Genomic DNA, 21,697 nt, shown 5'->3' with positions numbered 1-21,697 from the left:
AGGGTGCTCTGTGACCATCTCAGTTCTTAGCAAGTGGCTGGAGGGCTTGTTCTCTCAGTGGTTTCAGCCTGTATGGGCCTCACCTGGCCACACCGAACCCATCAGACCCTATCCCCAGTGCTCACAGGCAGCAAGCAGTCTAGCAGAAGCCCTTTGTTTTTCTTTTCTTTTTTACTACTGCAGTTATCACTGAGGCCCTGTGCCTGCATGACAGATCTGCTCCCAGTGGCCATTTTCCTTTATTTACTTTATTTTTTATAAAGACATAAATTGAAGGGTTAGAGAGGGGAAAGAGAGATACTCGCAGCACTCCTTCACCTCCTGTGAAGCTTCCCCCTTGCAGGTGAGGAGCAGGGGCTTAAACCCTTGTACACTGTAATGTGTGCACTTTACTGGGCACGCCACTGCCCAGTGACTGCAGAAGCCATTTTTAAGTTGTTTTTTTTTTTTTTTTTTTAGTTATAAGTTGGAGAGGGAGAAAGAGAACCAGAGCATCATATAGCACATATGATGCTGAGGATCCAATTCAGAACTTCATGCTGACAGGCCCAGTGCTCTCTACCTGCTACATCACCTCCAGGTCCTCCCTTTTTATTTTTATATAAAATATATCTTCATTCTTCAAAGGTTTTTTTTTTTAAATTTATTTTTCCTTTTGTTGCCCTTATTGTTTTTTTATTGTTGTAGTTATTATTGTTGTTGTCGTTGTTGTTGGATAGGACAGAGAGAAATGGAGAGAGGAGGGGAAGACAGAGGGGGAGAGAAAGATAGACACCTGCAAACCTGTCTCACCGCCTGTGAAGCGACTCCCCTGCAGATGGGGAGCCGGGGGCTCGAACAAGGATCCTTATGCCGGTTCTTGCGCTTCGCGCCACATTCTTCAAAGGTTTTACACTCCCTCCAGCCACCGTCATTGACCAGGTCACCAGTGTGAGTCATCAGGTGACCATTCCATCTTGCCTGAGTGAACTGTATTTGTACAGTTCTATGATTTGACCAAAGGATGTAGTAAAAAGTAGCCCCCACATCCTCCTGACAGGAGCAGCCTCTCTGTGGGGAATGGCGGGGAGGGAGAGTTGAGGGACAGAAAGACCCTACTTGGTTATTATTTGGTTCCTGAGAAGTAGAACAGAATTGAAAGAGAAATGTTAATGTGCCACTGGTACTCAGTACGTTACTAGGACATGAGGGGCGTCAGGCTGAAGGCGCTGTGTAAGCGAGTGATCATCACATACTCGGCCTTCTCTCAGGGATGACTCTTCTCTTGGGACACATTGGCCTTGTTTGAGAGGCTCTTGCAATGTCCCTCATGCCCCACAGTGTTCCTTCCCTCAGGCTCAAATGTTAGTTTTTCAGGGATGTCTTCCCTGACACGTAGTCCTTGCTAGTGTTTCTCTGTCCAAGGTTTCCTGCTGTCTTGTAGTGCATAGACGGTAAGCTTCCCGAGGGCCAGAAACGGTTGTTTGCTGATCTGATGCGCAGTCCTGACATAGCCTCTGAACTCTTGGTTGAATGAGGAAGGTCTTATTTCTTGTCCTCTTCTTGACTGTCCCCTCTGTTTTCCTCTCACCATCCCAGGAGGCTGTGAGCTCGACCTGGCCTGCTTTTTCCGGCTAATTAATGAGATGGGTGGCATGCAGCAAGTGACTGACCTCAAAAAATGGAACAAACTAGCAGACATGCTGCGCATCCCCAAAACTGCCCAGGACCGGCTGGCCAAGCTCCAGGAGGCCTACTGCCAGTACCTACTCTCCTATGACTCCCTGTCCCCAGAGGAGCACCGGCGGCTGGAGAAGGAGGTGCTGATGGAGAAGGAGAGCTTGGAGAAGCGGAAGGGCCCTCTGGAGGGCCACACAGAGCATGACTACAACAAATTCCACCCCCTGCCCCGCTTCGAGCCCAAGAACGGGCTCATCAATGGCGTGGCCCACAGGAATGGCTTCCGCAGCAAGCTCAAAGAGGTGGGCCAGGCCCAGCTCAAGACAGGCCGACGGCGACTCTTTGCTCAGGAAAAGGAAGTGGTGAAAGAGGAGGAGGAGGACGACAAAGGTGTCCTCAGTGACTTCCACAAGTGTATATATAAGGTAGGAGCCCCTTCGTTGTGGGGAAGGAATGGGACTAGGGAGGCAGAGTGGTGGTTCTCTGCACACCTTGCAGCATCTAGACACCATTCTCTGGGGAAATACTTGGCATTCAGAGAGACATTTGCAGACTTTAGGTTTGGGTGGTCAGGACATAGCCTCAGGGCACTAGACCAGCTCTGTCTGGTATTGACCCTGCTCTGGGTCAATTCTCAACTTTGGGTTCTTTTTTTGGGGGGGGGGGTGTCGAGTAAGAGGTTCATACCACTCCCATCAGGCTCTAATTATTGTTTTAATTTACGATGCACAGAGATAGGAAGGTAGAAGTGGCAGAGAGACACCACAGCACTTAAGCATGGTGCAGGAGCTCAAACCTGGGTTTTCAAGCTTGGTAAAGTAAGCACCCTACCAGGCAAGCTATCTCTGGAGTTTGGATTCTCTCATCATTAAATGAGGGAGGTGTGGAGCCAGGGAAACAGCACAGTGGTTATGCAAACAACTTTCAAGCTTTTATGCTTTGAGCTTTCAGGTTCAATCCCCAGCACCACAAGCCAGAACTGAGCAGTGCTCTAGTTAATTTTTTTTTTTTAATGAGGGCACGAGTGTGTTTGTGTGTGTGTGTCTCCATACGCCCCTGAGTGATAGCGGCACAGTACTCATGGTGCATACAATACTCTTGATTTTCAGCCCATTCTTGGGCTTGAATTTCCTCATTAAATGAAGGTGGTGTGCTTGTGTGTTGGCCCATATACACGGTCCCCGAGAACCAGGTACACATTTCTGTAGCTGCATAAGCTCAAGCTTTCCAGCCTGCTTCTGCAGCCATCCTGAAGAACAAGAACTGCTCAGTCAGAACCAGGGTTGCTTGGATACTGACTGGCTAGGCCTTCTCTGTTTCTGGCATGGCCCTTTTTGCCTCCATACTGATAGTTCCGCAGAGCTCTCTGCCCCGCTCCACCCAGCTCCTTCTGCTTTTACTAGCCTTCCCAAGGCCACTGTCCAAGGCCTGGGACCTTCCCGTATCACCTCTTTAAGGGAAATCTCTCCTACCCCAGGTGAAAGTCATCACCACCACCACCCCCACCCCACCCGTCACTCTTACCACTCAGCTTCTGGCACTTGATGCCACCTCACAGCTATGTTCCCCGGCAGAATGGGACTTCCACCAATCTGAGGACATTACCTGTGTGAGCTCTGCTCTGTCTCCAGTTATTAAAACTAGTCCGCTTGTATGATAGGTACATACTGAATGTTTCTGCAGTTGGATGCTTGTGCCTGGTCAAATGTGAATCCACTATGGGCCACCAACACCCCCCACCTCCCTTTCCCATTGCTGGATGGTGGTCAGTTTATTCCTGGGTGTTGGTCAGAATAGTGGCTCCTTCTCCAAATGAATGACCTACTTCTATAAAACAAAGTAGATTCTGTATAATAAGTAGAAACATGAGATTGCTAAACTCAAATGGGCTCTGCCTGATCAAGGCCAACAGGTTGGTTTTATCTCTGCTGATGAAAGGGCAGTCGGGATTGGATAGGGGCTAACCAGAGACCCAGAGACATACCCATCCTCAGTTGTCATCCACACCCTGCGTGCGCCCCCCACCCCCACCCCCCCCCCACCCCCCGGTGTGGCTCTGAGTTGCTTCTGTTACAACAGGCAAGAGTGACTGTTCACAATTGTGTCCTCCACAGATCTTGGGGTTAGGTTGATTATCTGGCCCATCCTATTGTGGTGGTGGTATCCAGCATAGAAGTTGCCCTACCCTTTTGTCTTCTGGACTCTCTAGGCTTTTGTCCCCATGCCCCTCTTCACAAGTTCCTGTCAGCTATAGTTTCTCTTTCCCCTCCCTTTTTGTAAAAGTGGTATGAGGGACTGAACCCAGAATTTTGAAGCCTCAGGCACTAAATTCTTTTTTTTTTTTAAAAAAAAAACCTTCCCTTTAAAAAATTTTTGTTTATAAAATGGAAATATTGAAAAGACAATAGGGTAAGAGGGGTACATTTCCACACAGTGCCCATCCCCAGAACTCCATATCCCATCCCCTCCCTTGATAGCTTCCCTATTCTTTATCCCTCTAGGAGAATGGACCCAGGGTCATTATGGGGTGCAGAAGGTGGGAGGTCTGGCTTCTGTAATTGCTTCTCCACTGAACATGGACATTGGCAGGTCGACCTATACTCCCAGTCTCTCTCTCTCTCTTTCCCTGTCAGGGAGAGCTCTGGGGAAGTGGGGCTCCAAGATACATGATGGGATCATCTGCCCAGGGAAGTTGGGTTGGCATCTTGGTATCATCTGGAACCTGGTGGCTAAGTTCTTTTTTTTTTAAGCCCCCCCCCCCCCTTAAAATAAGTATTGCTCAGCTCTAGTTTACAGTGATGTGGGGGATTGAGCCTGAGACCTTAGAGCCTCAGGCACGAGAGTCACTTGACATAACCATCCAGCTGTCCCCTCACCCACCTAAAAGTATGCTTCTAGCACCAGATGTGCATCCACTGTGCACATCTGGGTGTGTACCACCACACTCCCCCCACCCCATGGCGGTCACTCCTGGAGTGATGGCCAGTGTCATAGCTCCTTCTCAGAGACTGTTTCTCTGCTCATAGTAACTCAGGACAAAGACTTGACTCGCTGGCAGTTTTTTGACAATACCACAACCCCCTGTGCAGGGTTGGGGACAGAGGGGTGGCTCAATTTGAAGCTTAGGGTTCAGATTTGTTTCTAAACTCGACACTGCTGTTTTTCTTTTTTCCAGGGAAGGTCTGTTTCTTTAACGACTTTTTACCGAACAGCAAGAAATATCATGAACATGTGCTTCAGTAAGGAGCCTGCACCAGCTGAAATTGAGGTGAGCAGAGCTACCCCATTCTTATCTCCTGCATGAAGGTCGGGGAGCCAGAAGGGAGCTTCAAGAACCCTGGAGTCCAGGAGAAGACTGGAGAGGCTAACCTCTCCCTCTGTGTACTGAGAGACCATTAGAATTTTTTACTTTATTTAATCTAAACTTGTTCTGAGCCTCCCAACAGGATATAGAGCTTCCCTGGCTGCACTCTGAACTATCTCCAGATCACTGGCTGTGAGATGCAGTCTGCAGGGTGACCGCTGGCCATCAATCACCCCCACTCTCAACCCAGCTGGCCTCTCCTCACCCCATCTCGTGTCTGTTATGCAAGAGAATGTTTGGAATCCCCTTGAAACCACAGTTGTGCTTTTTCTCCTCTCCTATTTTTCATTTAATGGGATTGGCAGGTTGCCATTTTTGTGCCTCTGCCAACTCTGTTCTTTGAGTTAGTCTAAGGTTGGAAAGACAGGGAGCACTTCTGTGCCCAGACCAATTGGGGGGTGTCTGTGTGTGAGGCACTACAGGACAGAGACCGGATCTGTTTGTTTACCTCCCCAAGGCCAGGACCCGCTGAAGTCAGTGTGAACTTCCGGATGCTGATGCAGGTTGGCCCTTGGCTGCTTGGACTGGTCAAGCGAAAGAAGCTGGTTAAGGGGGAGCAGGCGTGTGTGTGTGCAAGCTGCAGCCTTGCCTTTATTTAGTGTGTGTGTAACAACAGACTTGGGCTGTTTCATCACTGGTCTGTGCTGCCTCCTCCTGACCACTAGGGGGTGCCCACCATCCTCCTTTGATGGAGTTCCAATACTGTCTACCAGGTTTGGCCCTGCCAAGGCCATGTGGCTGTCCTTCAATATCAGGGCCTCATGTTCAGTCTGGTACAACAGGTCCTGATTCTGGGGTGCCAGCTCCATTTCAACACTTGCAGCTCACAGCTTTAGCAGTAGGGTGCTAGAGGAAAGGGACTTCAGAGTCTCAGGCATGAAAGTTTGACTATCCTCCCCACAGCAAGAGTACTGGCGGCTAGTGGAAGAGAAGGACTGCCACGTGGCTGTGCACTGTGGCAAAGTGGACACCAATACTCACGGCAGCGGCTTCCCAGTGGGGAAATCCGAACCCTTCTCAAGGTAAGGTTGAGGTCTGTTGTGTACAGCCTGGGGCTGCCTGTCCCCTCCCCCCCCATACACACACACAGACACACACTCACACTGCCCAGTGTGCAAAAGTCCTCTGCTTCCCTCCACAGGCACGGATGGAACCTCACCGTCCTCCCCAATAACACGGGGTCCATCCTGCGTCACCTCGGTGCTGTGCCTGGTAAGTCTGACCCAGCCATGGTTGTGGGGTCTGTGGCGTCAGCCCATGTGCTGAGGGACCTCCTGGAATCAGGTCCTGTCAGCACAGTAGGAAAGAGAGAGAGTAGGGAACTGTGGAAAGGCACACCCCATTGCAGCACCTAGAAACTAGGCAGGCACACAGTGGCCAGATGTTAACCCTGAAATGGGTATTTTTATAACACAAGTTAATGAATGTGATTGATTCTTCTGCATGACTCTTCAGGAGAGTCATGCTATACTGGAAGTGGTGGGTCACTCAAACCTGGCTCCCTAGAAGACAGCCTTGGTCTCCCCCAGCAAAGGGAGTTTCCTCCTCCTGTCCCCCCCCCCCATTTCTCCTCCCTCTTCTTTTAATTTGATAGGACACAGAGAGAAATAAAGATAGAGGAGATACAGAGAGAGACACACACCTGCAGCCCTGCTTCACCACTTGTGAGGCTTCCCCCTTGCAAGTATAGGGGCTTGAGTCTGGACTCTTGCACATGACGACGTGTGAGCTTAGCCAGTGTGCCACTGCCCGGCCCCCGGGTTTATGCTTCTGGTTCGGCCTCTGGTGATTGGCAATCACAATTGTGTCCTTGCGACATCTTGCCGCTCCACTTGGAATTAAGATGTTCTTCTATTACTGCTAGGGATTTTGTTCTTTGTGTAGCAAGCAGGTTAGAGCTGCCTTCTCACCGGGGTTTCAGCTGCCTATTATTAAAACCCTTCCCATTTCGTTCTTCTCTGGGGGAAGGAGAAAGTGATCTCCACTTACTTGAAGACATTACTGCCTTCTTTTACACAGTGCTTCTCCCGTTATGTTCCAGGAGTGACTATTCCCTGGCTAAATATTGGCATGGTCTTTTCTACCTCATGCTGGTCTCGAGACCAAAACCACCTTCCCTACATCGACTACTTACACACTGGTGCTGACTGCATTTGGTGAGTACCCTCCGTTCTGGCAGGGGTCGTGGGAATGAAGGTGTTGATGTGTCAACAGATGGTGACAGCTTTGGAGAGAGAGAGATACTCAGCCCCCAAGCCTGGAACTTCAAACTACCCTTGGAATTGTGTATGGTTGGCAGAGAAAAATTTTAATTTGCTCTCATGGTTATCTGATTGTATCTGTCTTTCCCTCCAGACTATTAGTTGTTGTGGATTTCCAAGAGTTTGCTTTCCATTAGGGGTAAGAGACAGTGTCACTGAAGTGGCCAATTGAGAGGATCCTGGCACTCTCCTACCCTCACCCAGTGTAGATGTTCTCTGAGTAGTTACTCTCAACATTTCTCTGCAGCCGGTGTCTCCAGCCCTTCCTATGGTTCTGCGGAGAGTATGTTTTGCTGTGAATCGACTTTGAGGTGTGCAGGGGCACCCTTGTTTTTCCTGCTCTGTTCTGTGTCCTGTGGTGGAGTTTTTTGCTTCAATCTCCCCCTCACTCCTCACCAGGATTTCTAGTCACTCCCTCCTCGTTCCCCTACTTTGGTGGCAGATGGGAAATGGTGATTAAAGAATCTCGTTTCTTCTTGTCTGACAGTTCGTCAGCAGCATGTTTGCTCACACTCACTGTGCTCATTGTCCTAGTGGGGCAATCAGACACTCTATTAAAAGAAGCAAATTCTTAGGACTAATGCTTCCCTTCAAGGAGCCAGTATCTGCTGCAGCCTCCCCTCCAGGGCTCCCTTGTGTTCAGCTCAGTCCACCTCAGTAACAACTGCTGGAGTGGAAGCAGGTGGTGCCAACAAAAGGGTCCCTGTGGGGATTGTGGAGGGAAGAGGGTCTTTGGTGCCCACTAGTTTGGTTTTCTGTGGTGAGGTTAAGTGTCCACTGACTGGACACAGTGTGGAGACGGGGTGGGGGGGGGGACCGTAGACTTGAACTAGAGGATGTACTTGGGGTGGGGGCAGCATGAATAGCCCCGTCATACCCTCAGCACTGCTCCCTGTGGGCAGTTTTAGTGTCAACTCAGGGTCTGGCCTGGCTGTCAGAGCCCCACCCTGAGGCAAGATTCAGGTTTCACAGAATCTAGTTCCTTTATCTGATAGTGGTGCAATGAACCTCTGAGCCAGCAGGGGGCTGAAGGGAGAAAACATGATCTTGGTGTTTGTTACAGCTTGGTGGTTGAGTTGGAGGTAGCGGAACACAAAAATTGCTGTTTTCTTTTTCTTTCTTTCTTTCTTTTTTTTTTTTCCCCCCTAAATCCAATTTCTGAAACTTCTATGGTAAGGAATAGAGACTAGGACATGGTCAGAGAACTGTATGTGTGTGGCTTTTATGTGGCTTTGCTTATAAAATGTAACAGATCTGGAATTCCAGAGATTGAAACAAACTGGGGACTAGAGAGACAGCGTAGTGGTTCTATAAAAGGCTGATGCTGCGGCCTCTGAGGTCCCAGGTCAAGCTCCAGCACCACCATAAACCAGACCTGAGCAGTGCTCTGGTAAATAAATAAATAAATAAATAAATAGATAGATAGATCTGTATAAAGCACAAACCAATAACAGAACATTATTGGCATTGAGATTAATGTAAGTATTAGCAAAATCCTTGACTGTGTGGTGACTAGGATTCCCTTCCCTCAGTGAGTAAAATCAGGGTTTGGCCTCGATAGAAATGGTTTTACCTCAGAACCCTCCACCCTGAGGATAAGTTGCCTTCAGCTGGACCTGTGGAAAGGCCAGAGTTGGCCATGGTGGACAGCAGTGAAGTTGAGCAGTACAACTCTCACAGTTCCTGCTTCAGCTTCACTGCTGGTCAATCACATTATATATTTTTGGTGGTATAAGTCCACTCACCACCAGGGAATAGTGGGAGTTACCTGCCTCGGAGGCCATGTCAGGGCTCCTCACACCCCTTTTCAGTGTGTGAAGACGAGGCCCCACAGGCTCACACAGCACCTGCCTTGTGTGCTGTGTCATAGATCACAAGTGTGTCATTTATGTGAAATGATGTTCGTGTCTGAGGTTCCAGTCTCAGGTTCAACTCCCAGTACCACCATTAAGCCAAAGATGAGCAGTGATTCAGAAGTAGCAATAGCTATAGGTGTGACTTAGAAAGGAAGAAAAGGCAGGACCATAGGAAAAAAAAAAATGGGTGTGTGTGTGTATACATAATAGTCTACTGATATCTGTGACCTTGGGAGAACTACTGTCGTGTCCAGTGGAGGGAATGGGGACTCAGGACTCTGGTGGTGGGAACAGTGTGGAATTATACCTCTGTTATCTTATCATTTTGTAAATCAACATTAAATCATTAATAAAAAGGAAAAAAAAACTAAAAGAAAAAAAAAGTACCTTAACAAGTCTGTCCTCGATGGGTCTCCATTCCCCTCAGTGGAGAGTTGCCTCTCCCTCCTGCCTTGCCTGCCACCATCTTCCCTGTGCTGTACCTGCCAGCCGCCTGTTTACCTGATAGGCTTGGTGTTCTAGTTTTCCGTGTGTTTGGCTGACAGTGCTGATCGCACGGGTTGGATTCCTCTTGACTTGCTCTGTGCTCCACTGTCTGAAGGGTCATAGGTGTAGCCTCTGGGAGACCGTCGAGGTGCACGGCCAAGGCCTTTGTGTGTGCCTGCACTGAGCCCTAGTCCTGCAGCTCCAGAGACCTAGAGGGAGTGCTTCAATCTGCAGGTGTATCTGGAACTGATTCACAGTGGTTTCTGGTTTTAGTTTGAAGGCTTCTTGGCATGTGTGGTGGGAGCGGTGTGGCTGTGTGGTGGGAGCAGCAGAGTTGCCCCGGGACATGGAGGCACACAGGCCTCACCACACACCCCGGTGCTCCCTGTGTGAGATTGTTTCCCTCCTGCACCCCAGGCTTCTTTCAGCCTGTGTGGCTCATTTCTCTGGAAGATGGGGGGGAAGGTGTTTCCTGATGTGCATTCCTAGTGGAGCCTCCTCATTAGATTTCCGCCTCTGCCCATGTCTCCTGACACCCCAGGTATTGCATTCCTGCTGAGGAGGAGAATAAGCTGGAGGATGTGGTCCACACCCTGCTGCAGGCCAACGGGACCCCAGGGCTGCAGATGCTGGAAAGCAACGTGATGGTAGGACTCCCCCTGGGGTGTCTGCCCAACGGGGCTGTCAGGAACTGTGACACAGCCTGTCTGCTGAGAAGCCAAGCAGATGACGTGGAATATGCCCTCAGTGGATGTACCCAAACCCAGGCACCCTCTTCTGTGAAAACCAGACAAGTGTTGTCTTGTCTTCAGGTCACGCTGGACAGTGAGCAACCCTGGTGACTTTCAGCCTGTGCCAGGACCCACTGGCTTTATAAGTGGAGATAAGGGTGTGCTCTGGGTGGGGCCCTGGGTTTGGGTGCAGCACTCTGGAGCCTCCTTGGTGCCTCCAATCCTATCTGCTGGGCACCTGGATAGTGAGGCCACTAGTCAGGATGCTTCTGACTCCATTTTCAGAAAGGCATGCTGAGTTTCTGGGAGTCTTTTTTAACTTTTGGCTGTGCTCTGATACTGGTTTAGGACTTCTTCTGACCCCTGCCTAGGTCTGCTGGGCTCCCTAGTTCTGGTCACAGAAGCTTCGGGTGTTACCTCCAGGACCCCCCCCCCCCCCCAGCCCCTTAACTCCCATCTGACTCCCGGGATGGCCCGCAGTGCCTCACGTGTGTACCACAGTGATGGTGCCCTGTAGGAATCTGGGGTCACAGTCTTCTTTCTTTTTGTCTTAGAAATTATCTTTAGTTTCCAAAGAAGCCAACAACCAGTCACACCCGCTAAGACAGAGGCTTCCTGAGAAGCTGTGGGGCTGGTGTCAGGAGGGTGGAGCTCAGTGGGGAGGGTATCTCAACACACCTGTCCCCCAGATCTCCCCGGAGGTGCTGTGCAAGGAGGGGATCAAGGTGCACAGGACTGTGCAGCAGAGCGGCCAGTTCGTTGTCTGCTTCCCGGGCTCCTTCGTGTCCAAAGTGTGCTGCGGCTACAGCGTCTCTGAGACCGTGCACTTTGCCACCACCCAGTGGACGAGCATGGGATTCGAGACGGCCAAGGTGAGATTGGCAGCCCCGTCCGCCTCTGAGTGCATAGATGCTGTGCACCACGTGACACGTGTGCTTTAAAAATGCCCCAGTTTAGGATCTGCCTCTACAGCCCTTACGAAACAGCTGAGAGAGTCTTTTCTAGGCAGGGTTTGTGCCGAGAAAGATTTGAGTTTTGTTTTCTGACCCTGAACGAGGAGATTGGTAGTGAAGGTGCTTATGATAAACATTTATCGTGACTGGGAAAATCTCCAACCATCTTAAGAGTTGTGGCTGCGGCCTCTTGCGTGTGGAGTAGTGATGTGTGCTGGCGTTAAGTGCCTTTCACAGGAGCAAACAGCGTCCTTGTAGGATTTTCAGTTGCTTTGAGTCCAGACAGAATTCAGAAATGGAAGGTTTTGCCTGCCCAGTCCTCCCCCCCCCCCACCCCCCCAGTAGAGTGAGCAGGGACTTGGGCACTTCCCAGTGCTGAGAATGGATGTGCCGGCCTCTTTCAGGAAATGAAGCGTCGCCACATAGCCAAGCCATTCTCCATGGAGAAGTTACTCTACCAGATTGCACAAGCAGAAGCAAAAAAGGAAAATGGTCCCACCCTCAGTACCATCTCAGCCCTTCTGGATGAGCTCAGGTAACACAGAGGCCTGCACTCTGCAGGTGAGGGGACACTAGGGCCTTGTGGGAACTGGAAACCCACCTGGTGCTTGGCTACAAAGATGATGACTTTGGGGGAGTGTTTAAACTAATTAAATTTCCCCTTCACCTTCCTGCTGGATGTCTGGAGCCAGAATTTTTTTGTGTTGACGTAGGTGGTTAAGACTCGTGGTGGCAGTGGGTGGGTGGTGGGCACTCGGCACCTGGGCGCCACAGTTGTGAACGGCCTGTACCCAGTGGGGATCAGGCTTGGGGCCGTCCCTCGCCGGCCTGCTTGGCCTTTGTCCACCGCGCAGCTCACATCCACTGCAGTGCACCTGACACCTGGTGCCTGGTCGTTCCTGAGGCTCAGCCCCTGTCCTGCTTCAATGATGCAGCATTGCGGGAGCTCTCACAAAGGCTGAAGCAGACCTGGAAGTGAGACTTGTGCTTCACTTTCATTGTAGCCCCTTTTTCCCCTTCCCCATGTGGCTTCATGATCTCTCCCTGCCAAGGGGCGAGGTTTGACTGGCTCTGAGGGAGCAGCGCTCGGAATTTTGACTCATGGTGGTGGTTGAACCTTTAATGATGAGATCAACCAATAATTTGGTTGTTTTTGTCTTCACTTAGAATGCAGAGGGCACCCATTCATAGTTCTGACTTATGTCTAGTGTGTTAACTGTACACAGAGCCCAACCAACAGAGTCCTTTGGAGACTGGGAGGTTTTCTAATGATGACTTCAAGGATGCCAGTCTCTTGTTAAGGGCCCTGGGAAGACTGGCCGGGCTTCTGGAGTGTCTCTGCCCTCTCCCTGGTCAGTAGGCTAACGTGTCCCTTCCCTGTGGCCTGACTCTGGCATCATTTCTGGACAGGGATACAGAGCTGCAGCAGCGGAGGCAGCTGTTTGAGGCTGGCCTCCACTCCTCCGCGCGCTACGGCAGCCATGACAGCACCAGCACTGTGGCAGATGGCAAGAAAAAGCCTCGAAAGTGGTTGCAGTTGGAGACCTCAGAGAGGAGGTGTCAGATCTGCCAACACTTGTGCTACTTGTCCATGGTGAGCCTGTCCCCCCACCCCCACCCCCACCCCCACCCCCACCCCCACCAGGAGGCCTGTTGGGTCCTGCCAGGAGGTGCAGAGAATGGACAGAGCCTGGGGCCCCTTGCTGCTTTGGATCTCTCTCTCTTGTTCTTACCTGGGCGTCCTAAATTGTCATCATGCATTTCTTACCTGCTTGATTGTCATTGTTGAGAGAACACGTCCTGTGTTCATAGGTAAAAACTGGCGTTTTATTTACCTTTACTATTTTCATATATGTAGTACTAGTGAGTTGGGTGTATTTTTGTTTGCTCCTAGTTCTCTTAAGTACTTTTAAAAGCTGAGGTGATTCCATCAGGAAATCACTTCACTTTTTTTTAAGGCAGAATGGAGCCAGGGCTAGAAGGTGAGGAATGGGAACACCTCACTCACCAGGCAGCTGCTCTTTCCCTAGCCACACAGGCCCAGACCCCCCTGGGCAAGGCCGCCAATCACATGCAGTCTGTTCTGGCTATGCGGAGTGGCTTGATGGGCTCTGGAAGGCTGCTGGGAAGGTTCAACAGGACAGACCTCTGTGGGTTTCAGAGGACCATGTGTATAGGATGTTGGCAGCTCAGGCTGAGTCTGGATGGTGTGTCAGGATGATCTGTGCTTGCCAGTTGGACAAGGAATGTTCTCTGCACGGCTGCCCTGGTCCACACTGGTGCCTCTTGAAATGGGATTTTTTTTTTTAGTATTTATTTTCTCTTTTGTTGCCCTTGTTGTTTTATTATGGTAGTTACTGTTGTTATTGATGTCGTCATCATTGGATAGGGCAGAGAGAAATGGAGAGAGGAGGGGAAGACAGAGAGGGGGAAAGATAGACACCTGCAGACCTGCTTCACCACCTGTGAAGTGACTCCCCTGCAGGTGGGGAGCCGGGGGCTCGAACTGAGATCCCTCCACAGGCCCTTGTACTTTGCGCCACGTGCGCTTAACCTGCTGTGCTACCGCCTGACTCCCTGGGATAATATTAAAAAAAAAAAAAGAAGTGGCAGAAACCTAATGTGGAACTGAGCTGCCCTCAGGTGCACCCAGTCAGCATTTCCTTGTTTAGGCAAAGACCTTGGTCCAGCTAACTGTCTTTTCCACCAGTTTCCAGTATTGTCAGGTGACAGGTAATGAGGTCAGGCAGGACAGGCTGCTCTGTAGGCTCCTGGGATGTTGTGCTGTCCCGTGTCTTCTCCCCACTCTTCTACCAACACACACACATTCCTGGGGAACAGAGGTCAGACCTGCCTTAAGATGCTCAGCTCTGTTCCCTCTTCACAGGTCGTACAGGAGAATGAAAATGTTGTGTTCTGCCTGGAGTGCGCTCTGCGCCACGTGGAGAAGCAGAAGTCCTGCCGAGGACTGAAGTTGATGTACCGCTACGATGAGGTCAGTGCTTCGGTCCCCGCTGGAGAGCTGGCCTCCCAGGGAGTGTGTTCTCACTGGAGGCACAAAAGTCTCCTCTTCCCCACGAGGGTGAGCCTATCCTGGCCTAAATCCTTTCCCTACACTCCAAACACTGGACTCGATAGAAAAACAGCTCTTTGTCCTACGACAAGGAAATGGGCGGGTTCAGCTTGTGCTGCATCTGAAGTGGTGAGACCAGCTATTAGGAATGATACTGAAGACAATTTTTGCTTTAATGGACTTAGTTTCCTAACATTATCCAGAGCTCATACCAGATTCAGTTGGCATTTGTACTTGGTCGTAGTCCTGACAGCAGAGGTCCCCAGAGCCGTGGGAGCAGGCGGCCAGACTCTGCGGTTCCCAGGCAATGGAGCAGATACTCAGTGGGGCCAGCAGTTATGGGTGGGCCTTCTGCTCTCTTTTGCCCTATTCTTGGGAGCTGACCCTCTTCTGGTCATCACGGCAGGGCCTTCACTGTCACTACTGCTGTGCCTGCTGATTCTCCAGTCCTGGGCAGTAGGTGTCAGTGGGTGTTCACTGTCTGTACCACACCCACCCTCTCACCTCCCCCCCCCCCAGAAAGGGTAACACTGAACTCTTTGTCTTGGAACCCTAAACCCATATGCCTTTTCTTGGTCTCTGTCCCCTCTTCACTGAGTACCGGGCAAGAATAGGAGCCAGGGGCAGGGTCTTTAAGAAACACCAAGGCTGGGGTCCTTTTTGAATTCCCCCATCTCCTTGACCACACTGCTGATATATGGAAGTGGATCAAGCCACATGGGCATCTTGGGCACTGTGCCATGTTAGCAGCACTCTTGGCCTCTGCCCACTGGATGCCAGTAGTGTTTCTCCAGCCTGGGACAGCCAGTGCTGCTGACCCCTGGGGGACAATCTCTTGCTTTGTGGTCTGGAAGCAGGGCCCACCTGAGCCCTCACAGCATTTACCACCTGGCCACCAGATGAGCTCCATTTACAAGGGTTTAGTTTTTCAGATTCAGCCACATGACTGCCTGCAGTCTGGTTTACATACATGGAGGAGCCCCTTCCCTGTCTGCTCGGCAGCTCTAACCTTTCTAGGAGTGAGGATGTCATCTCAGGGACTGGCAGGTCAGGCAGCAGGGCCACAGCGTGAGGACAGTGGGCAGCTCTGGAACAAGCAGTCACTCACTTTATACACCAATTCAGAACATCCTCTTGGTTCCCCCTTCTAGACAAATCCTAGATCCCACCAGTTCTCAGTGTGTCTGTGCTTCCTGCCATCCTCCCTGTTAGTTCCTGCTCTCTGCGCTGGTCTTCGTAGTCCATTTGCTCTCACGAGCCAACGTGCAGTGCCAAAGGGGATGGCAGGGATCGTCCCGGCCAAAGATTTGCGCTTCTAAGAGCAATGCTTTCCTGTCTGTTGGCTTTTCTGACAGTGGGTTGGTTGACGATGTGCTGACTGACTCAGGAACCCTCTGGGGATGTTCAGCTTGATGCGGGGATAGCACGTCGTCCCTCTTGGTCAGCTCCTGCTGCACAAAGACATCTGGGTCCTTCCTGCAGGCCTCGGGTTGCCCTTTTTTGGAGTGGGTCTCTGGCATCTGCCAAGACTGAGACCTGCTTCTCCCTCCTACATCCTCTCTTAGATTTGGTGGTGACCCAGATCCTGGGTTGGATTTGATAAGCTTTTGGCTAGAGTATAAAATTAGAAAGTAAAGTACAGGTCTTTTGTAACATGTTTCTTTTTAAAGAGCAGGTTCAGCAAAGGCAACAACCACTTTGCCCTTCTACTTCTTTACTTCCTACAGCAAATGTCAGAACATGGGTAAAAATAACCCCCTCAGTGTGTGAGTAAGACTCATTCTGGCAGCTTGAACAGCACTGGTGGCTCTAGGGTGTGTGTTTTTGGTGGGAGGGAGGGAGGGAGACGGACATGGGTGAATTCCGCCCCTGGCTTATTTTATAGCTGTTTTGATGAGACCAAAGTCCTTGGAGTCGAGTGTAGGGTCTGTCAGCCCAAAGCTTTCATCATCAGTGCTGACGTATAAGGAAGAAAGGTGCTGAGACACCCCTTACTTTACCAGCACCCTAACTTATTTCAGCAAATAAGTTTACTTTTCTTACTGAGTTGAAGGTTGTTTGTTCTTTTAACTCTGGGCTGTATTTTAGATGTGACTTGAGACCACCCGTGTTCCGTGTCTTTTTGTCTCACAGGCAAGGGCAGGATGTCATCTCCTGACCTTGTGGCACTGGCTTTCTTGAGCTTGACTCAGGCTGTTGAAGTGATTTTTAACCCATGTGCCTAAATTTTACCAAAGTGCAACTGCATCTCTTCACTCTCTTCACCCCACGAGCATCTTTGTCTAGGTGCTTTAACTTAGCCATAGACATTGCTTTCCCAAGTATTTCATCTGCTTCCTTTCTTTTTTCAGAAAAAGTTACTTGTTTATTTGAGGGAAGGTAGAAACAGGCCAAAACAAGGCTCAGCTCCTATGTGTGCTGGAGTTCTGTTACTTGTTTTGTTTTCTATCTCCCCCGAGGAGGCAGAAACAGAAATGTGTACAGACAAGTATTTGAATTTACTCTTACTATCTCCAGTGTCAGGGTTGCCAGAGTCAAGTGAATGCATTGTTATTATTTTTTTATTTTTTTAATATTTATTTATTCCCTTTTGTTGCCCTTGTTTCATTGTTGTAGTTATTTGATGTCGTCATCATTGGATAGGATGGAGAGAGCAGGGGAAGACAGAGGGGGAAAGACAGACACCTGCAGACCTGCTTCACCGCCTGTGGTGACTCCCCTGCAGGTGGGGAGCCGGGGGCTCCAACCGGGATCCTTATGCGGGGTCTTTGCGCTGTGCGCCACGTGCGCTTAACCCGCTGCGCTACCGCCCGACTCCCGCATTCAGTTATTTGTCACCTTCTTGGGAGCAAGCTAAGCGAATTAGAGCACCACACCCCTGGACAACTTCTCAGCTTTCCCCGTACTAGCTGGCTTCTTTCAAAGTCTAGGTGGAGGAGATAGCACAGTGGTTATGGAGAGACTCTCTTGACTGAGACTCCACTGTCCCAAGTTCAGTCCCCATGACCATAAGCCAGAGCTGAGCAGCTCACTGGTCAATAATGAAAGTCTAGGGCAGCCTGTGGAGGTTCCAGGTGGCTGTGAGGATGCAGTTGCTGTCTGTCTCAGATAAACATACAGACCACATCAGAATTTACTCAGTGTGTGTAGTTATGGGAGCTGGAATATTTCAGGACTTCCTGCATATTGGTTTACATCTGACAGGTACTTGGCTCTCTAGAATTTTGGAGGAAGTGGAGGTTGGTGGAGGTGTGTGCTATGGGCCTTACCCTATGCTGACCTTCAGATAAGACATGGCAGCAGGCCAAATGGTGACGCACCTGGCAATCACACTGTTGCCACGTGTGAGACTCAGGTGTGCCCTCTGCCCCCCTTAGAAACTTCACAAGTAGCGAAGCAGGTCTACAGGTGTCTATTTGTCTCCCCCACCCCTCTCAATTTCTATCTGTCGCATCAAATTTAAAAGGACAGGGAAAAGTGGCTACCGGGAGGAAGTGTGGTGGGTTCTTCATGCAGTCACGGGTTGGCAATTGATGGCAATTAAAGAAAAAAAAAAAAATCACACATGGCAGTGGTTGCTCTCTAATCAGGGAAGCATTTCAGTGACTTCTTAGAGGTTTTTCTTCTCACCAACCACGCTAACCTGTGTTCCAGCTCAGGACTTCAAAGTCTACCCCTCGCCTCCTTACCCATACTGAGGCACTGCTCAGAAATCAGTTTCTACGTGGTTTGATGGCAGTCACTGGGTACACACTCTGCTCTCAAAACCTCCCTGGGTAGTTTATGGGACAGTGCTCTTCTGATTTCTTAATTATCTGTCTTCCTTTCAATCTGAAACAGGAACAAATTATCAGCCTGGTCAATCAGATCTGTGGCAAGGTATCTGGTAAGAATGGCAGCATTGAGAACTGTCTCAGTAAACCTGCACCAAAAAGAGGGCCCCGCAAGAGAGCGACCGTGGACGTGCCGCCATCCCGGCTTGCCTCCTCCAGTTCATCCAAAAGTGCTTCGAGCTCGTCGTGAAGATGCCAACACCCATGGTCGATCGATATATATTTTTTTGTAATTATATTCTAGTTTGGAGTACTTGCCGTAGGATACAAGCTGTCTTTGCACTAGCTCTAAAGAAGATTTTCTTCTGGTTTTAGAGGACTAATTTTGTTTTAGCATTAAACTGTTGAATTTTTTTGTTTTTGTTTTTTGTTTTTTTTTATTTTATTTTTTTTAGAATACCTAGATACTGCAGTCAGATTTTGGAAACTGCCGTAATATCCACTGTTTTAAAACCCTTGAAGGGGCTGTATTAATTTGTATTGCCCCTTTGGCTAACAAAAGCCTTTATTTTATTTTATTTTATTTTATTTTGGTAACTGTTGGGGAAAAAAGGCTTTTTAACCCATTTTTGAAGAGGGTGAAGTTTGGAGAACAAATTTTAAAACCATCAGTCATGTGAGCAGATTTTTCTAGAGAGGAAAAGGGATAGGCGACACACACACATACAAAACTTGAAAAGGAATGGCTTTACTTTGGCTGTCTTTTCTTCTGCCATGTGCAAGATAAGTTTGTAATTTTAAAACCGGAGAACCCCCATTTTGTTTGCTTGGGCGGTTATGGCAGCTAGAGGCGGACGTTGTTTTCTGACCATAGGCAAAATGAGATTTGAGTGACGAGGTTCTCTTTACCAGCACATCACTATGCATCTGTCTGTAAGGAAAAAAGAAAAAGCAAGAGGGGAGAAAAAGACTGCCTGCCTTTGGAGGGGTCACGTGAGGGAAACCTGTGCCTGATTTCATTAGGAAATCCATTCTGTTATTTTTTTGGTGCTGTTGGCTACTTTATCAAAAAACCCTTCAATAGCATCCTTAAGAAAAAAGAAAAAGGAAAAAAAAATAACTGAAGCCATTAAGTGCTTCTTTGTCATAGATGTGCAATCTTTCTAACATTCCATCTCCATCTCACTGCTTGTTTTTCACCTTCACAAGTCAGCATTAATCTTTTTTTTTCCCCAGTTTGTTTTATGATCACATTTAGAGCCACTAGGTCTGCAGTTCTTTTTGAATGTGAAAATGCATCTGCGCTCATCTTGTCTATTTTTTCTCTTCATGTTGTAACAAAAAGGAAAAAAAATGAAAAAAAAAGAAAAAAAATCCCATCCCTTTTGTACATATGCCTGTAAATTGTTTTAAATACTTGAGCCTTTTTCTTGGTGGGGGGAGGGGAGGGAGGTGAGAAGACAAGATGAAGAAAAGCCTTACATTTTAGTTTCTTCATCGGTTGGATTGGATGCTTACAGGGTTTTTCTTGTAACATTTATAAGTGCTGCTTACATCACTGAACAACAACAACAAAAAATAATAATGGAGTAGCTGTTGCCCTTCTCCGGTTGTGTGTACAGTATGTGTGGAATAAAAAAGGGAAACTGTTTTCACAAGCTGTTCTTTGTTTCATAATTGGACCCATCGACCCCGTAGCTACCCATATTGCACTGAGCTTGCCAGTGGGACTGTCAGGATGTCCTGTGATCCACTTTGTTGGTTGTTGTTGCAGAAGACTGAACTGTTTTTGGAATATTTAACAATTACATAAACAGAGTCAAGTGTTTTCCAATGTGGTTGTCCGGTTTTTATGGCCTTGCTGTGTACTTTCCCTCTTTTGACAGTAAACTTCTGCCTATGGCTTACAGTTTGACATTAATTTATTAGCGCTGCTCTGCACTCCTCCCTTGGGAGGGAAGACTTCATGTTGTTTATTGCCAGTTTTGTTTACTTTTCAGGTTTGTACTACAAGGTTTAATAATAAAAAAGTTTTTTTGACTTTTGTTTGTCTTGTGGAAGATGAGTGAATGAAACGAGGTCTTTTCTTTTCTGATCAGTAGGCTGAGCTTCCTTCCCCTCAGGTGGGGAGTGCAGTAAACAACAGCTTAGTCTTGCTCACTTTCCATCAGCTGGTGGTCATGTGACTCCTCTCTGAGAAAAACCGAATGGCTGCCATCTATCTTGGTCTCTGGTCCAGGCAGTGGAGTCTCCACAGCGAGAGGCCAACCTTCTCCGAGGCCAGGGCTTTCCTTGTGAGAACCTGTGCCTCGTTCTGAATGGAGAGGTGGCCCTTGTGCGTGGTGTTGGGTTTTGAGTGGTGAAAGGGGGGGGAAAAAATAACCCAGTGCAGTCAGCTTCTTATATGGCATAATAAAGGACTGCTTTTGGCTATAATATTTTCTCTTTGAGCCAGATGTCCGTTATAGTTTCACAGTACGGGTTGGTCATTGTACTGTTAATTTTGTAATGATTTAAGTGAAAACTACAGCTATAATTCAAAGGAAACATTGCTATCTGCAAGAGGCCTTTTTTTAAAAAAATTCAGCATCGAACTGACATGGCTCTGGGTGATTGCTGGAGGCATCAATTTAGAAGCCTTTCTGAACAAACTGGCTATGCACTCCATTTAATGTCCTCAAGCTTTATTGGTAGTTGTTCTTTCCACCAGTTACTTACACATTATTGGCAACTGGGTAAAAATCAAGAGCTTCCATAAAGACACTTGCCTTCTCACAGTGGGAAATGTGCACACAGCTAAGACTTCAAGGGCCATCAGACTGCGGGCCTGACTTTAGGAGTCACTGTCATCAGTGTGCAAAGTGGCGAGGGCAGTGTCCACCTCAACTCCCTCCTCATCAGACTGAACAAGTGGGGACTCCCCATCTTCACTGGGCTCCTGGCTGGCTTGGTCAGTGCACGAAGAGGATGAGGAAGGTTTGGTCTGTGATTCCGTGAGATTCGGAACTTGAAGAGTAATTTCATTCTCACCAACACTTGACTCAGGCCCTGCAAAGTAAGGTAGTGGAAAACCTGTTAAAAAATACTTGTATGTATGTATGTTTGTATATATATTTTACAGGATTTCATAAACCCTAAGTTGACATAATAACCTTCAAAATAGTTCAGAAACTATCTCTCAGCAGTTATACAATTGCATGGGGACAAATTATGATCTTCAAAGGAATTAAAACCCTATGCAGATGATGGGGTCCTTTTCTAACTTTTCCCTAACTCTGGAGGAGAGACCAGCAGTCATTTTCACTTCTAGTGTTTCAACCTTTGCAGGGTTCAGGGCCCAGCTCCTTAGAACAACACTTATCATTTTTGCTGGGAGAGGAGGACACAGCAACTGTACTGAGAAGTTTAAGGAGAGCACAGGCTGTGATAAACCTGAGGGGACTGACTTAGGAGGAAGTGGGAGCTGCTGGGCTTTACCTTACATTTTTTTCATGAGTGAAAATGCCTCAGTATTTTCTGAAAATAGACTAAACAAAATTTG

The 21,697-nt window shown here is 48.7% G+C and overlaps 2 protein-coding genes across 2 annotated transcripts in view; one reads left to right on the top strand and one right to left on the bottom strand.

Annotated features, from left to right (window-relative positions):
- Positions 1-19,814, top strand: part of JARID2 (jumonji and AT-rich interaction domain containing 2) — a 278,157-nt gene extending 258,343 nt beyond the window's left edge. The window contains exons 8-18 of the mRNA XM_060189331.1: positions 1,579-2,084; positions 4,835-4,927; positions 5,927-6,045; positions 6,165-6,235; positions 7,065-7,179; positions 10,168-10,273; positions 11,047-11,229; positions 11,715-11,845; positions 12,721-12,904; positions 14,198-14,305; positions 18,224-19,814. Coding sequence (XP_060045314.1) covers positions 1,579-2,084; positions 4,835-4,927; positions 5,927-6,045; positions 6,165-6,235; positions 7,065-7,179; positions 10,168-10,273; positions 11,047-11,229; positions 11,715-11,845; positions 12,721-12,904; positions 14,198-14,305; positions 18,224-18,406 — 1,799 coding nt within the window. The 3' untranslated portion in view covers positions 18,407-19,814. The remainder of the gene's footprint in view (positions 1-1,578; positions 2,085-4,834; positions 4,928-5,926; positions 6,046-6,164; positions 6,236-7,064; positions 7,180-10,167; positions 10,274-11,046; positions 11,230-11,714; positions 11,846-12,720; positions 12,905-14,197; positions 14,306-18,223) is intronic.
- Positions 19,815-20,736: 922 nt separating this feature from the next.
- Positions 20,737-21,697, bottom strand: part of DTNBP1 (dystrobrevin binding protein 1) — a 112,668-nt gene continuing 111,707 nt past the window's right edge. Inside the window, exon 10 of the mRNA XM_007539268.3 lies at positions 20,737-21,204. Coding sequence (XP_007539330.2) covers positions 20,990-21,204 — 215 coding nt within the window. The 3' untranslated portion in view covers positions 20,737-20,989. The remainder of the gene's footprint in view (positions 21,205-21,697) is intronic.

The sequence above is a fragment of the Erinaceus europaeus genome, chromosome 4 (genome assembly GCF_950295315.1).
Source record: "Erinaceus europaeus chromosome 4, mEriEur2.1, whole genome shotgun sequence".
Lineage (NCBI taxonomy): Eukaryota > Metazoa > Chordata > Mammalia > Eulipotyphla > Erinaceidae > Erinaceus > Erinaceus europaeus.
Note: the sequence above shows the minus strand (reverse complement) of the source record. Positions and strands in the feature narration are given on the sequence as shown.